General features: G+C 39.7%; 1 protein-coding gene across 1 annotated transcript in view; it reads left to right on the top strand.

Moving 5' to 3' along the window:
• LOC122556761 (alpha-1A adrenergic receptor-like) overlaps positions 1-16,721 on the top strand; it is a 31,590-nt gene extending 14,869 nt beyond the window's left edge. Inside the window, exon 2 of the mRNA XM_043703888.1 lies at positions 15,346-16,721. Within this exon, the coding sequence (XP_043559823.1) occupies positions 15,346-15,905 (560 nt within the window). The 3' untranslated portion in view covers positions 15,906-16,721. The remainder of the gene's footprint in view (positions 1-15,345) is intronic.
• Positions 16,722-18,110: the final 1,389 nt, after the last annotated feature.

The raw sequence follows: 18,110 nt of genomic DNA, 5'->3' as shown, positions 1-18,110 counted from the left end.
TCTCATTGGAGCAAAGAAGGATGAGAGGTGACTTGATAGAGGTGTACAAGATGATGAGAGGCATAGATAGAATGCATTGCCAGAGACATTTTCCCCGGGCAGAATTGGCTATCAAGAGGGGGCATAATTTGAAAGTGATTGGAGGAAGGATTAGGGGAGATGTCAGAGGTTCATTCTTTACACAGAGTGGTGGATACATGGAATGAATCACCAGCAGTGGGAGCAGAGTCAGAGACATTAGGATATTTAAGCAATTCTTGGACAGGCACATGGATGGTAGCAAAATGTAGCGTATGCAGGTTAATTTGATTTTAGAGTAGGATAAAAGGTTGGCACAGTATTGAGGGCCAAAAGGCCTGTGTAATGTGCTATGTTGTTCTATGTTCTATATTCCTTAAACATTAAATAGACGCAATGTCATCCTCTAAAATAATGTGAGTGTGTTGAGCAGATAATATTTTTCACTCACAACTCCAACATTTGACAACTAAATTCTAGTTGTAATCTGTTGGTTGAATATTTAATTAGCCAATGGAGCTGTTAACAAACATATTGCTTACTTTTGCAAGGATTTTTGATTAATTTCCACTATCTTTGTGGTAATCATTCCGCTGTTTGAAATGTCTTATCTGGTCTGCATTGTTTCTCCTCTCCTCTCTTTGAGGTAGTCACTTAAAATGAACTACAATTCTATTATGGATTACGGAGATTGCTCACAAGGCCAAAATTTGTTGTTCATCCCTAACGGCCCTTCACCTGGTGGTGAGTTGACTTCTTGAAGTACACACAGAGTATCAATAGAAATGAAATTCCACAATTTTGATCCAGCAACAATAAAGGAACATTGATATAGTTCCAAGTCAGAATGGTTTGCAGCTTAGAAGATAACACTTTCATGTGAAAGTGTTCCCATCCTTTTGCTGCTCTTGCCCTTGCCAGTGGTAGAGGTCTGTGATTTGGAAGATACTGTTGAGGAAATTCTGATGAGTTGCTGCAGTCCAACTTGCATATAGTATACACTACTGCACAAGATAAGGGATATTGCTTGGGTGAATAAAGATCTGCACCTAAGACTGGAGACATTGAGTATTTTGCATCAGTGTTTACTGTGGAAAAGGACATGCAAGATATAGAATTTAGGAAATAGATGGTGAAATCTTGAAAAATGTCCATATTACAGAGGAGGAAGTGCTGGATGTCTTCAAACACATAAAAGTGGATAAATCCCCAGGGCCTGATCAGGTGTACCCTAGAACTCTGTGGGAAACTAGGGAAGTGATTGCTGGGTCTTTTGCTGATATATTTGTATCATTGATAGTCACAGGTGAGGTGCTGGAAGACTGGAGGTTGGCTAATGTGGTGCCACTGTTTAAGAAAGGTGGTAAAGTCAAGCCAAGGAATTATAGACCAGCGAGCTTGATGTCAGTGTTGGGCAAGCTGTTGAGGGAATTCTGAGGGACAATATGTACATGTATTTGGAAAGGCAAGGACTGATTAGGTATAGTCAACATGGCTTTGTGTGTGGGAAATTATGTCTCACAAACTTGATTGAGGTTTTTGAAGAAGTAACAAAGAGGATTGATGAGGGCAGAGCGGTGGACATGATCTATATAGACCTCAGTAAGGCATTCGACAAGGTTCCCCATGAGAGACTTGTTAACAAAGTTAGATCTCATGGAATACGAGGAGAACTAGCCACTTGGATACAGAACTGGCTCAAAGGTAGAAGACAGAGGGTGGTGGTGGAAGATTGCCTTTCAGACTGGAGGCCTGTGACTAGTGGAGTGCCACAACGATGGGTGCTGGGTCCATTACTTTTCGTCATTTACAAATTATTTGGATGTGAGCATAAGAGAGTAGTAAGTTTGCGGATGGCATCAAATTGGAAGGGTAGTGGACAGCAAAGAAGGATACACCAGAGGAAAACAGGATCTTGATCAGATGGGCAAATGAGCTGAGCAGTGGCAGATGGAGTTTAATTTAGATAAATGTGATGTGCTGCAATTTAGGAACGCAAATCAGAGCAGGACTTACACACTTAATGGTAAGTTTCTAGGGAGTGTTGCTGAACAAAGAGACCTGGGAGTGTAGGTTCATAGCTCTTTGAAGGTAGAGTGAAGAAGGTGTTTAATATGCTTTCCTTTACTGGAGTGTCAGAGGCTGAGGGATGACCATATAGAGATTTATAAAATCATGAGGAGCATCGTTAGGATAAATAAACAAAGCCTTTCCCTGGGGTGGGGGAGTCCAGAACTAGAAGGTATAGGTTTCGGGTGAGAGGGGAAAGATATAATAGAGATCTAAGGGACAGCTTTTTTACACAGAGGGTGGTACGGGTATGGAATGAGCTGCCAGAGGAAATGGTGGAGGCTCATGCAATTGCAACATTTAAAAGGTATCTGGAAGGGTATATGAATAGGAAGGGTTTGGAGGGATATGGGCTGGGTGCTGGCGGGTGTGACTAGATTGGGTTGGGATATCTGATCGGCATGGACGATTTGGATCGAAGAGTCTGTTTCCATGCTGCACATCTCTATGACTCTATGACTATCTGTTGCACTGACAAAGTTAGAATAACTATGTGCAAACATGAGTAAAGGTGTATAACTGTGATGAAGAAAGTTAATTTTTAAGTATATGCTTGGGTACCAATCATGGACACTGCTTTGTCCTGGATGGCAGTGAATTTCTGGAGTGCTATTTGCATTTTTATGTTTCACTCAAGTGAAAAATCTTCAGTTGTGAATCTTTGCAGTTCATGTTCCAAATCATAGACTATTAGACGAGATGGGATTGAAGTTCACAAGGAGGAGGTGTTAGAAATTCTGGAAAGTGTGAAAATAGATAAATCCCCTTGGCTGGAAGCTAGAATTCTCTGGGAAGCCAGGGAGGAGATACTGAGCCTTTTGGCTTTGATCTTTATGTCATCATTGTCTGCAGGAATAGCACTAGAAGACTGGAGGTTAGCAAATGTTGTTCCCTTGTTCAAGAGGGGGAGTAGAGACAATACTGGTAATTATAGACCAGTGAGTCTTACTCTGTTGTGGGTAAAGTGTTGGAAAAGGTTGTAAGAAATAAGATTTATAATCATTTCAATAGGAATTAGTTGATTAAGAATAGTCAGCACGGTTTTGCGAACGGTTGGTTGGCCTCACAAACGTTATTGAGTACTTTGAGAAGGTGACCAAACAGGTGGATGAGGATAAAGCCATTGATGTGGTGTATATGGATTTCAGTAAGGCATTTGATAAGGTTCCCCACGGTAGGTTACTGTACAAAATATAGAAGCATGAGATTGAGGGCGATTTAATGGTTTGGATCAGAGATTGTCTGGCTGAAAGAAGCCAGAGGGTGGTGTTTGATGGGAAATGTTCATCCTGGAGTCCAGCTACTAGTGGTGTATTGCAAGGATCTGTTTTGTGTTCACTGCTGTTTGTTATTTCTTTAAACTACTTGGATGAGGATGTAAAAGGATGGGTTAGTAAATTTGCAGCTCACACTTAGATCGGTACAGTTGTGGATGGTGCCGAAGGATGTTGTAGGTTACAGAGGGTTATAGATAAACTGCAGAGCTGGGCTGAGAGGTGGCAAATGAAATGTAATGCAGAAAAGTGTGAAGTGATTCACTTTGGAAGGAGTAACAGAGATGCAGCGTACTGGGCTAATGGTAAGATTTTTGGTAAGCAGAGAAGAGAGACCTCAACATTCATGTACATAGATCCCTCAAAGTTGCCACCCAGGTTAATAGAGCTGTTAAGAAGGCATATGATGTGTTAGCTATTATTGGTAGAGTGTTTGGGTTTTGGAACCATGAGGTCATGCCACAGCTGTACAAAACTTTGGTGCAGCCACATGTGGAATATTGCATACGGTTCTGGTCACCATGTTATAGGAAAGATGTGGAAGCTTTGGAAAGGGTTCAGAGGAAATTTATAAGGATGTTGCCTAGTATGTAGGGAAAGTCTTACAAAGAAAGGTTGAGAGACTTGAGACTGTTTTCGTCAGAGAGAAGAAGGTTGACAAATGACTTAATTAAGGCTTACAAGATAATCAGATTGGGTGGACAGTGAGAGCCTAGTATCCTTACATACAGATAAGGAAGGACACCACTTCAACTGGCACAGCACATCCATCTGAGGACAAGTCAATCAGAGACATGCATGAGAATTCCTAGAAGCATGGCATTCCAACCAGATCTCTATCAACAAACAAATCGAGTCAGACCCAATCTACCACCCCCTAAGAAAAAGAACAGAAAATGATGTCACTACAGGAAATGACATCACCAACCAAAGAAACCCAAACATATAAATAGAAAACAGGAATTATCAGCAGTGCTTTGCCCTGAGGCCCACTGAAGATGTTACCTAGTAGGGTGACGTAACGTCTGGAAATGAACCTTCCAGCTCAGCGAGCAAACCTACATCCATATATTCTAATATTTTAAAATGATCGATATAGATTAAAATGACCTGTACTTCTGTTTTATCTCTCCCTCCTTTCTCAAATGGTTAGACCAATGGCATGTACCTATCATGTTATTCCAGCTGTTCAGTTTACATCCAGCACCACCTTTTTTTAATGTTTTATAAGTATCTCTCTGCCTCAATTAATCAGATTATGCATCATCACTACACTTGCTAGTCAGCACTACACTCTATTCATACTAACACTAAAGAGAATTGAATTGAATTTATTGTCACTTGTACCATGGCACATTGAAAAGCTTACCGAGGCACAGTGAAAAGCTTTGTCTTGCGAACAATAAGGCAGATCACAGCGTTAAGTAGCATAAATAAGTAAATAAAAGGGAACAGCAGCAAAAACAAAAACACAGGTACAGGTGAATGTTAAGAGTTTGTGAGTCCATTCAGTATTCTAACAACAAGAGGGTAGAGATTGTTTTGAAACTAGCTGGTGCATGTGTTTAGGCTTCTGTACCTTCTCCCTGATGGTAGAGGCTGTAGAAAAACATTGCCAGGGTGGGATGGTCTTTGAGATTGTTGGCGACCTTCCCTTGACAATGGACCTGGTAGACAAAGTCTATAGATGGGAGGTTGGCCTTTGTGATTGTTCAGGACAAGTTCACCACTCTCTGTAACCGTGTCTGATCTTGAATGGTACAGTTGCTATACCAGATAGTGATACATCCAGACAGAAAATCCTGATGGTGCATCTATAAAAGTTGGCAAGAGTATCTGTCATCATGCCAAATTTCCTCAGCTGCCTGAGGAAGAAGAAGCATTGTTGGGATTTTGTAACCAGTGCATCTGCATAAAGAGTCCAAGAAAGCTTGTTGTGGATGACCGCTCCCAGGAGCTTAACAGTCTCCACTCGTTCCACCTCTGTGCTGTTAATGTGTAGGAGAGCATGAATAACATCCTGCCAAAAATCAAAAAGGAGTTCCTTAGTTTTGCCAGCATTGAGTGCACCATTTTCCCAGGTCTTCCACCTCCCATCTGTAGTCTGTTTCGTCGCCATCTGAGATTCGACCAATTATGTTGGTGTCATCAGAGAACTTGTAAATGGAATTAGTCTGGTATTTGGCGACGCGGTCATGAATATACAGTGAATACAGGAGGGCGCTGTGTACGCACCCCTGGGAGGGTCCAGTGTTGAGTGTTAGTGAGGATGAAATGTTGTCCCCAATCTTCACTGATTGTGGCCTGTGGGTCAGGAAACTGAGGATCTAGTTGCAGAGAGTAAGGGCTTAGTCCAAGATCACTAAGCTTATTAATCAGTTTCGAGGGGATAATAGTGTTGAAGGCTGAATTGTAGTCAATAAGTAGGATTCTTACATCGCTGTTCTTGTTGTCAAGATGTTCTAGGGAGGAGTGAAGGGCAAGTGATATGGCATCTGACGTTGATCTGTTAGTCCGATAGGCAAATTGGAGTGGGTCAAGAGTAGTGGAGAGGCTGGATTTGATTAATGCCATGACCAGTCTTTCAAAGTACTTTCAAAGTACTTACCAAAGTTAAGGCCACTGGGCGGTAGTCATTGAGACATGCTCATGAGCCTTCTTAGGCACAGGGATGATGTTGGCCCTCTTGAAACAGGCACTTTTCGTTACCTGCAGAGACTTATTATTCAGCCTGTCAACACTCCACTCACACCATTTGTATGATCTTTTGATCTCTTTGGCTAAATAAATTATGTGCCTATGTGCTTCTCTTCACTCCACATGACGAAGGAGCAGCGCTCCGAAAGTTTGTGATTTCAAATAAACCTGCTGGACATAATCTGGTGTCATGTGACTTCTGATTCTTTCTCAATTAGCAGCATTACATTTACTTTCTTCCAACCTACTGGAGTCATTCCTAAAACTATGGAATTATAGAAAATCAAAACCAGAGTATTCAATACCTCTTCAGCTATATTTTTAGGATGTAAGCCAGCACGTTTTTAGAAATTTATCAACTTTAAGTTTTTTAAATTTCACCTATAATCTTCTCTCATTGTAATTATTTTGAATTCCTCTGTTCTACCAGTTACAAATCTTCTGAAGAGTCTTTACATTTCATTTGCTTCTCTGCCCTCTTCAATTTGCTTTTCTTTTCAGAACCCTTGACACTAGCATTCAATATTCAAATACATACTGATGTTCCAAATCAGAGTTTCATTATCCATTTGCAGTACCTCATTATTTGGCTTTCCTGTGCATTGTCTTTTGCGCAGTGTCAATTCGCTATCTCGACAATCAATAACATCTTGAGTCAATCTACCTAGGCTGCTGAGTGTCAGTGAAGGCGTGAATTACAAAGTCGGCAAATAGCTGCTGTACATGTCAAAAATGGAAAAAGTGGTGGTAAAACAGTTCTGTTTTAAGTTTCTTTGGATGCTTTTCATTGTCTTACTTCTGTTCACACAAAGATAACAGGCACACAATTAATTTTCAAATGTTCTGATTTAGTTACTGTTCAGATCATTTAAGTGTCTCATTTAAAAACCAAAATTATGAATAATTCCGTGCAAGTAGATACCCATTGTGAATGAAGATTTGGCACATTTCCATTACTAGGTTCATTAAATGAGCGCCCAGAACCATAATTGCCTCTTTCCTGTTGGATCTGTTGTTCCTCCTCCTGTTGCCTGGCATTTGCTTGTATGGTAGCTGTTTGTTCTCATTTGATTATATGTTTTATCTTACAATTAATCACATTGTCTAATATCTGTTTATTTTTGTTCAGTTTCTAAATTATTGCAAAGATGTAATACATGTTGCTGGAAATTACAACATTTTTCCAACCAATGTTTGATATTAGTATTGTAATTTAATACTATGATTTGAGAGCATGCAGTCTGGAAATTTTGGAAAAGGTTAACAAGACGTGAAAACTTTGTTTTGACATACTTTAATTTGAAATACAAGTCCCTTGTATCTCATTTACCTTTTTGCTTTATGATGGAAAGATATCCCAACCCATGCCATGATTTGCACAATTCTCTCTGTTCCTCTTGTCCTCAACTGAGTTTGGACTAATAAATAGTAATAACTCCAATGATGTTGGCAATGAATCTGAGATTGGACATTCCATGTGTTAGTAATCTTGAACAAAATGTTGTGCCTCTGTTCAACATTAGGCCTTAGAGATGGTGCAGGTTAAGTTTACTAGACTGGTACTTGAGATGATGGATAGCAGTTATAGGGAGAGACTTGAGAAACTGAGATTGTTCTCTCAAAACATAAAGAGTTATAGGGAGATTTAATAAAGATGTTTTAAATTATAAAGTTATGAACACTTTCAGTAGAGTGAACAGGAAGGAACTCTTTCCATTGGCAAGAGAATTGATAATAAGATGACATAGATTTAAATAATTGATAAAATAATCAGAGGCAAGATGAGGAGAGTTTTAATGTAGCAAGTAGCTAGATCATATGGAAGAATTGTAGGTCAGAAGTCACACGACACCAAGTTAAAGTCCAACAAGTTTATTTGAAACCACAAGCTTTTGGAGGACTGCCTGTTTGTCAGGTAAAGAGAAGCACACAGGCACAGCATATATAGGCAGAGAGATCAGAAGATCATATGAATGGTGTGAGTGGAGTGTACAGGCTTAATAACAAGTCTCTGCAGGTGACCGAAAGTGTCAGATGGTGTGAGTAAAGTATCAACAGCTGAATAGCAAGTGATGGGATGGCCTATGGTCCCATGAATTGAGGCATAGAGATGATTACAAAATATTTAAAATAAGATGGTGCTGAAGACAAACCAAATGGCTGGAATAACAAGATACGTGTAACAGTCGCATTCCAAGGGTGTAATCAAAGTAGCTGAAAATGTGTTGCTGGAACAGCGCAGCAGGTCAGGCAGCATCCAGGAAACAGGAGAATCGATGTTTCGGGCATAAGCCCTTCTCCTGAAGAAGGGCTTATGCCCGAAACGTCGATTCTCCTGTTCCCTGGATGCTGCCTGACCTGCTGCGCTGTTCCAGCAACACATTTTCAGCTCTGATCTCCAGCATCTGCAGACCTCCTGTAATCAAAGTAGCAAGTAATCCAAATCTGTACAAACTAATGAAGGTAGAGAGATCATAACAAGTTATCAAGGTGATGGTGTCAAAAAAGGATAGTAGGGTGGATCTTACAAATATAGAACAGTATACCAGGGTTTTATGTATGTATAAAGAAATTAAAAGAAAGTTTTAAAAGAAAACTGAATATATATATTATATATATATATAAAGATTTGCAGAACTATGGGGAGAGAACAGCAGAGTTGAACTATTTGGACAACTCTTTCAGAGAGCCAGTATTGGAAAATGAGCTAACTAGCCTCCTCTGCCAAACAATTCAATAATTTTATGATTATTCCTCCAAAGGTTCAATATTTTGTTCTTAGTGCATAATATCCTCACAGAAATGAAATATCATAGCAGTAGTTAAAACATTAGTATGTGACTTCAAAATAATAATAGGTAACCTTGCCATAATGCTGTAGGTGGCACAGGTCTGATATGTCACAGATCAAGTAAAACTTAAAAGTTTTGCATATGGGTTGAGAATCAACACCAGTAAGCCAAATGAATGGTAGTCAGGAAAAGTGCATTAGACAAAAATAGAATGAAGATTAAAGTGGATGGCATCACACTGAAACAAGTCAAAAACTTAGTCTATCTAGCACATAGTTACACCAGGTTACAGTCATCATTTTTTCCAGGTTATCATCTAACAGGTAGTACAAGCTGCTCCTTCATCAAGGAGCTAGTTGATGTGTGCGATCTTCTTGGAGATTCTCTCCACTTTGAGCTAGCAGTTGGTAGTGTTCATGCTCGACATCATATGTATGACATGTAATTACAGGAAGTGATAGATGTAATACAGAAGTTAGAAAAAGGATAGAGATAACCGATAGTAATTTTATGAAAATAAATAGTGCTAACAAGAAAACTCAAACAAACAACAAGGGATATAACCACAAAACATTTTACATTCTATCTCTATACATTCTGTATGCCTCAGAAACCTGAACAAAAAATAAAGATAGAGTCATAGAGTTTTAGAACCCAAAAGAGAAAATGCTGGAAAATCTCAGCAGGTCTAGCAGCATCTGTAAGGAGAGAAAAGAGCTGACGTTTCGAGTCTAACTGACACTTTGTCAAAGAGTTTTAGAGGTGTACAGCACAGAAACAGACCCTTTGATCCAACTCATCCATGCCAACCAGATACCTAAATTAATCTAGTCCCATTTGCCAGCACTTGGCCCATATCCTTGGCCCTTCCTATTCATATACCCATCGAGATATCTTTTAAATATTGTAATTGTACCAGCCTCATTCACTTCCTCTGGCAGCTCATTCCATACACGCACCACCCTTTGCATGAAAACGTTGCCCCTTTGGTCCCTTATAAGTCTTTCCACTCTCACCCTAAACCTATGCCCTCTAGTTCCGGACTCCCCCATGCCAGGGAAGAGACCTTGTCTATTTAACCTATCCATGCCCAACATGATTTTATAAACTTCTATAAGGTCACCCCTCAGCCTCTGACGCTCCAGGGAAAACAGCTTATTCAGCCTCTCTAACCCTTGCAAAATCCTTGCAAATCTTTTCTGAACCCTTTCAAGTTTCACAACATCCTTCATATAGGAGGGAGACCAGAATTGGGCACAATGTTCCAAAAGTAGCCTAACTAATGTCCTATATAGCTGCAACATTACCTCCCAACTCCTATACTCAATGTTCTGACCAATAAATGAAAGCATACCAAATGCCTTCTTCACTATCCTATCTACCTGATACTCCATTTTAAGGAACTATGAACCTGCACTCCAAAGTCTCTTTGTTCAGCAACACTCCCCAGGACCTTACCATTAAGTATATAAGTCTTGTCCAGATTTGCCTTTCCAAAATTTTTCGAAATTAAAATCCATCTGCCACTCCTCAACCCATTAGCTCACCTGATCAAGATCCCTTTGTACTCTGAGGTAACCTTCTTCACTGTCCACTACATCTCCAATTTTGGTGTCAACTGCAAACTTACTAGCTATACCTCCTATGTTCACATTCAAATCATTTATATAAATGACAAAAAGCAGTGGATCCAGCACCAATCCTTGAGGCACACCACCGGCCACAGGCCTCCAGTCTGAAAAGCAACCTTTCATTACCACCTTCTATCTTCTACTTTTGAGCCAGTTCTGTAACCAAATAGCTAGTTCTCCCTGTATTCCATGTTATCTAATCTTGCTAATCAGTCTACCTTGTCGAATCCTCATTGAAGTCCATATAGATCACATCCACATGCACTCATCAATCCTCTTCATTGTTTCTTTAAGAAACTCAATCAAGTTTGTGAGACATGATTTCCCATGCACAAAGCCATGTTAACTACCTCTAATCAGTCCTTGCCTATCCAAGTACATAGGAGAAAGTGAGGACTGCAGATTCTGGAGATCAGAGCTGAAGAATGTGTTGCTGGAAAAGCGCAGCAGGTCAGGCAGCATCCAAGGAGCAGGAGAATCGACGTTTCGGGCATAAGCCCTTCTTCAGGAATGTACATGTACATATCCAAGTACATGTAAATCCTATTCATTAGGATTTAACGTAAGGATCTATAAAGAAAGCAGACGCTTTTGAAATATAAATGTTATGATGTATGCTAAAAGTTACACATACAAACACAACACAAATTAAAAATTACTCAAAATTGCAAGCACAAAAATAACTTTTAAAACATCACACTGAGAAAAGAAATGTCAGTATTTGGCCATTTGATCAGAGCTAAAAAGCTGCAGAGATCTCTTCCAGAAGACAAGGTAGAAATCAGCATAAAGAGGAGTTGATCGATTTGACTGAAGCCGCAGAACAATTACAAACAACCTGCAGTGATTGTGTGAAGATGGTGCAAAGCATAAGAACATACAGACATATCATGTCAGTAGATCTCCTTATAGGGAATAACTAAAGGCATCAGTATCAGAAATGGGTACAGTATTGTTTCCGATAGCTGTAGCTCACTGATAATTTAAGAGATCTGGCTATTTGAAGCAATAGCACCCTCCACTGGAAATTATTACATTTTAAATATGCCTGAATTGACTGGACCAATCAATTAAGCAATCAGCCCAACGTAAGGAAATCGAGTATATGGCATCATGCAGTCATCCTGTCACAGATGATCATGTTTAAAATTTATTGTTACATTATTTGAAATGCTTATGTGTTAACCAATACAAGGGCAGAGCTATGAATTAAAGTTGACCACTAATGAATCCTGATAGAAGATTTGATTCCCTCACCCATCTATTTCTGGATGCATTATCTTCAAAATCTAATATTCTAACAGCATTTAACTCACGTGAAACCAGAGATTACAATTGCATTGTTTAACAATTTCCACTTGACTTTCATTTTGATTGCCTACATGCTTTTGTGCTGCTCTCTATGCTATTATTTGGATACATTGTGACTGTAAACAGCTGCTCCAAATTCCAACAGAACACAGCAACCAGCTGTCAGCATAAACACAAGGCATTTACAATAAACTCAAGGACAAATCAGTGGACTAAACGCGAAATCTAATTTATCTCAGCATACTTTTTTCTCAAAATTCAATGTGCAGCATAAATGTCAGCTTTAAATTGTGGTGCAATAGCTCCTTTAGACATACATTCTGAGTACACCTAAAAACAATACAGAGGCACCATACATTTTTTAAAATCCTGTTTTAGCGTACATATTCAGTATGACAGTCAGTGGGTAATTTTAACACTGATGTTATCACATAACTTCATATGTCAAACTCCAACATTACTGAATGGAAAATCTTTGATTTGTGTCAGACTGCAGATTAGATTAGATTACTTTACAGTGTGGAAACAGGCCCTTCGGCCCAACAAGCTCACACCGACCCGCAAACCACCCATACCCCTACATATACCCCTTACCTAACACTACGGACAATTTAGCATAGCCAATTCACCTGACCTGCACATCTTTGGACTGTGGGAGGAAACCGGAGCACCCGGAGGAAATCCACGCAGACACGGGGAGAATGTGCAAACTCCACACAGTCAGTCGCCTGAGGCGGGAATTGAACCCGGGTCTCTGGCGCTGTGAGGCAGCAGTGCTAACCACTGTGCCACCGTGCTGCCAGTCTTTGTTGTCAATCTTAAAGTTTCTTTGTGAGTGATTGGGTATGGAATGTAATCAAATTATGAAAGTCGTGAAGCATATGGTTCTGAGGCTCCTTGGTTTGATTTTACATGTCAGTCAGTGAGCTATTTTGCATATTTCATTATCTCTACTGATTAGAAAGGTATATGTTTTGATAAGCATGAACAAATTTCATGCTAATTCAGGTTATAATTGAGATGGTAATGTGTTTGGGGGTGGGCTGGCAAAGCTGGGGAAGTTGGAGTAGTGCTGTTCAGGAAAACTAAAATTCATGAAAATTTTTGGTGGCCAACTCAGGGATAAGCAATTCTCAGGATCCTAAATTACACCTTTCAGTGAATGCAATATTAAAATTGGCAAGATTCAGGAGAGTGGGATCAGTAGGAGGAGCTGATTTTCCATAGTAAGATCTCACATGAGAAATGGGAGAGGAATCTCCAAACAGTTATGATGAAGAATGGCCCAAAACCATTTCTTTGTGACCATATTTTTGGTAAAGAGGGATCTTCAATCAATAATTTCCACAGCAAATCTAGTCTTTGGCCCCTGCCAGGTGAGTATACTTGGCCTGGAAGATTGCTGAGTTTCAGGCTGACCAACTATGGAAAATGTCACAGGGTGAAATTATCAGAGCTGATTAATAAACAGATCAGCTTTTAAATAATGTTACTGAATAGAGACTCATTTCAGCCACGCATATTTAGATTTCATTTCTTTTTGTAATATTATTTTTTCAGCTCTATGTTAATGGTAAATGATAATCACAGTCTCAATTATACACTCACATATATATATGTGCTGACACCTAATGGCTCTAATCTCAAATTGCAAGGCTGATTCCCAGACCCAAAGCATCATACCAGCTTTTCATTACTTTGACAGTTATTTAACACTGTAAATGCCCATTACCATGCCACCTACAAGTACAACAGATACATGTTCCCACTGCAAAAACATGTTCTTACCATCAACAAGAGTCAGATATAGAAAGTTTCAAAGCATTCCCCTCAGGGAATCCTGAGAGACAGCATTTACATGTATTTGGAAAGGGAAGGACTGATTAGAGATAGTCAACATGGCTTTGTGTGTGGGAAACCATGTCTCACAAACTTGATTGAGCTTTTTGAAAAGGTAACAAAGAGGATTTATGAGGTCAGAGCGGTGGACATGGTCTATATGGATTTCAGTAAGGTATTCGACAAGATTCGACTGGTTAACAAGGTTAGATCACATGGAATACAGGGAGAACTAGCTATTTGGTTACAGAACTGGCTTGAAGACAGAATTTGGTAATGAATGGTTGCTTTTCAGACTGGAGGCCTGTGACCAGTGATGTGTCACAAGGATCATTGCTGGGTCCACTGCTTTTCATCATTAATATAAATGATTTGAATATGAACATAGGAAGTATAGTTAGTAAGTTTGCAGATGACACCAAAATTGGAGGTGTAGTGGAAAGCAAAGAAGGTTACCTCAGAGTACAACCTGGATCTTGATCAGATGGGCCAATGGGCTGAGAAGTGTCGGATGATTTTAATTTAGATAAATGTGAGGTGCTGCATTTTGGAAAGGCAAATCTGAGCAGGATTTATATACTTAATGATAAGGTCCTGGGACTGTTGCTGAACAAGGAGATCTTGGAGTACAGGTTCATAGTTCCTTGAAATGGAGTCTCAAGTAGATAGGATAGTGACGAAGGCATTTGGTATACTTTCCTTTATTGGTCAGAACATTGAGTATAGGAATTGGGAGGTCATGTTGCAGCTGTACAGGACATTGGTTAGGCTGCTTTTGGAATATTGTGTGCAAGTCTGATCTGGGAGAAAGTGAGGACTGCAGATGTTGGAGATCAGAGTTGAGAGTGTGGTGCTGGAAAAGCACAGCAGGTCAGGCAGCATCCGAGGAGCAGGAGGATCGACGTTTCAGGCAAAAGTCCTTCATTAGGAATGAAAGTCTGGTCTTCCTCCTTTAGGAAACTTAAAAGGGTTCAGAAAAGATTTACAAGCATGGTGCCAGGATTGGAGGGTTTGCGATATAGGCAGAGGCTGAATAGGCTGGGGCTGTTTTTCCTGGAGCATCAGAAGCTGAGGAGTGACATTATAGAGGTTTATAAAATCATGAGGGACATGGGTTGGGGGAGTCCAGAACTACAGGTCATAAGTTTAGGGTGAGGGGAAAGATTTAAAAGGGACCTAAGGGGCAGATTTTTCACACAAAGAATGGTGCGTGTATGGAGTGAGTTGCCAGAGGAAGTGGTGGAGGCTAATACAATTACAACATTTAAAGGACATCTGGATGCGTATATGAATAGGAAGGGTTTACAGGGATATGGGCCAAGAGTGGCAAATGAGACTAGATTAATTTAGGATATCTGGTCGGCATGGACAAGTTGGACTGAAGGGTCTGTTTCTGTGCTGTACATTTCTATCACTCTATGACTCTATTTACCTTTGGATGTTTAAAGAGATTTGTAAGTCCCCACCCTAAGATAGGACAAAATTAATGCAGAACACAAAATGTTTCAACTCATGAATGCCAAAGATGAATACATTTAACAAATTTCATGATGAGAAAAGTAAGTAAGCTAAAAAGGGAATGCAATTTCAGGTTGCAACTTAAGTGCTATATAACTCTAGTTTAACTTTAAAAGTTGACTATCCAGTATTAATTATTAATTTGCTTATTTACTATTATGGGAATATAACTTCTATCTACTTTTTTTCTTGTAGGTTCATTCTTTCCGTCCTTGAGGCCAACTGAAACTGTCTTCAAAGTAGTATTTTGGCTGGGTTACTCGAACAGTTGCGTAAACCCTATTATTTACTCTTGTAATAGTAAAGAATTTAAACGTGCTTTTATCCGGATTCTGAAATGCCAGTGTCATCGCAGGAGGCGACCAGCTTGGAGGGTTTACAATTACAACTGGAAGATTAATTCTCTTGATCAGCAAAGGAAAGACTCAGTGGATGGTGGCTCTGTTATTTTCAATGGCAATGACAGAAGGTCATCATTGAATTCCAATCCCTGCTTCAGTGATAAGGGTAAGGCACAGAGCTTAGAGATGTGGAACCTAAGGGACTGGAGGCTGTTCCCTACCTTTGGCCATTCTTCCTTGCAGGCCAATGGACCAAAAGAACAATATGATTCACCCAGAAATATAATCAATGGAGAGTACGGAGTCTGTGCTACTTCAACTACACTTTCAACGCAAAACATGAATTTTGGACAACAAGCAATAGCGGAAGAATTTCAACAGAATGTTCAGAGTCATGATATAACAGATATTTAACAAAAGCCAACATTTCCATTTGTAATGACTTGTGATAATGCTGTGTTGCTGTATGTTATATTGTTTACAGTGGTATAAATACACGTAATATAATTCCTACATAAACGTTTTATTCTCAGTTCGATATGTGTACTTATTTATTATTTCAGATGTATATTACCATGGAAGCCTTATATCCTCAGGAAGATGCTTATTGCCTACAATGCATAGTTTGCATTTGAACTAAAGTGTTTTGTTTGTATTAGGTCAGTGATTTAGTCTATATTTCAGTCTATGTATTAAAGGCCATGTTGAATAAAGAGTGTCCCCTAGAAAATTGGAAATGGACATTATTGGAGAATTGGGTTGAAACAAGGACTTTTGCAGATGACCAAAATATGATATACTTGAGAAAAATATGTCTGTAGAACGACTGGTGTTAGATCATAATGTTTTGTTTTCACAATTCCTCCTTTCACCAAATCAATTTGAATTTCACAAGAAGCCATATTGTGTGTTGTTACAGAGAGTGATGAATGGAGACCAGGCCAGAAAGAAATAGACAGACATTGAATCACCTTGCGCACCATTGCCTGTAGTTGGCTATTGATTGTTAATGGTAGAGGCTGGAGAGAAGAGGCAGGTCATCTGTACATTTTAATCAGAGTCAAGAATGAACAGGAGGGACAATTCAATATAGCTTTAAAATGAGAATAACAATGAACAAAGGTTGTTAAACATCGATCTGACAGACTTTTCGTCTTCATAAAATCTGGCAAGCTTATGATGCATCATGTTTTTCTGTGAAAATCATTAAACAACTTTTTTTAAAAAAAACCTTCTCCAAAATGAATGATCAGTTTTGTTTTGATTTGGGTTCTTTGAAGTAGATTGCACTGGCACTGACTCTACTATATAATAGTTGAGATAGCAAAATTAGAGTCATAGAGTCATAGATATGTACAGCACAGAAACAGATCCTTCGGTCCAACCCGTCCATGTCAACCAGATATCCCAACCCAATCTAGTCCCACCTGCCAACATCCGGCCCATATCCCTTCAAACCCTTCCAATTCATGTAACTATCCAAATGCCTTTTAAAAGTTACATTCCATATACATACCACCCTCTACTTAAAAAGTTGCCCCTTAAGTCTCTTTTATATCTTTCCCCTCTCACCGTAAACCAATGTCGTCTGGTTCTGGACTCCCCCACCCCAGGGAAAAGACTTTGCCGATTTACCCTATCCATGCCCTTCTTGATTTTGTAAACCTCTATAAGGTCACCCCTCAGCCTATGATGTTCCAGGGAAAATAGCCCCAGCCTGTTCAGGCTCAAATCCTTCAAACCTGGCAACATCCTTGTAAATCTTTTCTGAGCCCTTTCAAGTCTCACAACATCTTTCCGATAGGAAGGAGACCAGAATTGCTTGCTATATTCCAACACTGGCCTAATCAATGTCCTGTACAGCTACAGCATGACTTCCCAACTCCTGTACTCAATACTCTGGCCAATAAAAGAAAGCACACCAAATGCCTTCTTCACTATCCTATCTACCTGCGACTCCACTTCCAAGGAGCTATGAACCTGCACTCCAAGGTCTCTTTGTTCAGCAACACTTCCTAGGATGTTACCAATAAGTGTATAAGTTCTGCCAATATTTGCTTTCCCAAAATACAGCACCTCGCATTTATTTGAATTAAACTCCATCTGCCACTTCTCAACCCATTGGCCCATCTGATCAAGATCCTGTTGTAATCTGAGGTAACCTTCTTTGCTGTCCACTACACCTCCAATTTTGATGTCATTTGCAAGCTTACTAACTCTACCTCTTATGCTCACATCCAATTCATTTATGTAAATGATGAAAAGTCGTGGATCCAGCACTGATCCTTGTGGCACTCCACTGGTTACAGGCCTCCAGTCTGAGAAATAACCCTCCACCACTACTCTCTGTCTTCTACCTTTGAGCCAGTTCTGTTTCCAAATGGCTAGTTCTCCCTGTATTCCATGAGATCTAACCTTGCTAATCAGTCTCCCATGGGGAACCTTGTCGAACGCCTTACTGAAGTCCAATATAGATCATGTCTACCACTCTGCCCTCATCAATCCCCTTTGTCATTTCTTCAAAAAACTCAATCAAGTTTGCGAGAAATGATTTCCCATGCATAAAGTCATGTTGACTATCCCTAATCAGTCCTTATCTTTCCAAATACATATACATCC

This window comes from Chiloscyllium plagiosum, chromosome 14 (assembly GCF_004010195.1).
Source record: "Chiloscyllium plagiosum isolate BGI_BamShark_2017 chromosome 14, ASM401019v2, whole genome shotgun sequence".
Classification (NCBI taxonomy): Eukaryota; Metazoa; Chordata; class Chondrichthyes; order Orectolobiformes; family Hemiscylliidae; genus Chiloscyllium; species Chiloscyllium plagiosum.
The sequence above is the reverse complement of the archived record's forward strand: the minus strand, read 5'-3'. Positions and strand labels throughout refer to the sequence as shown.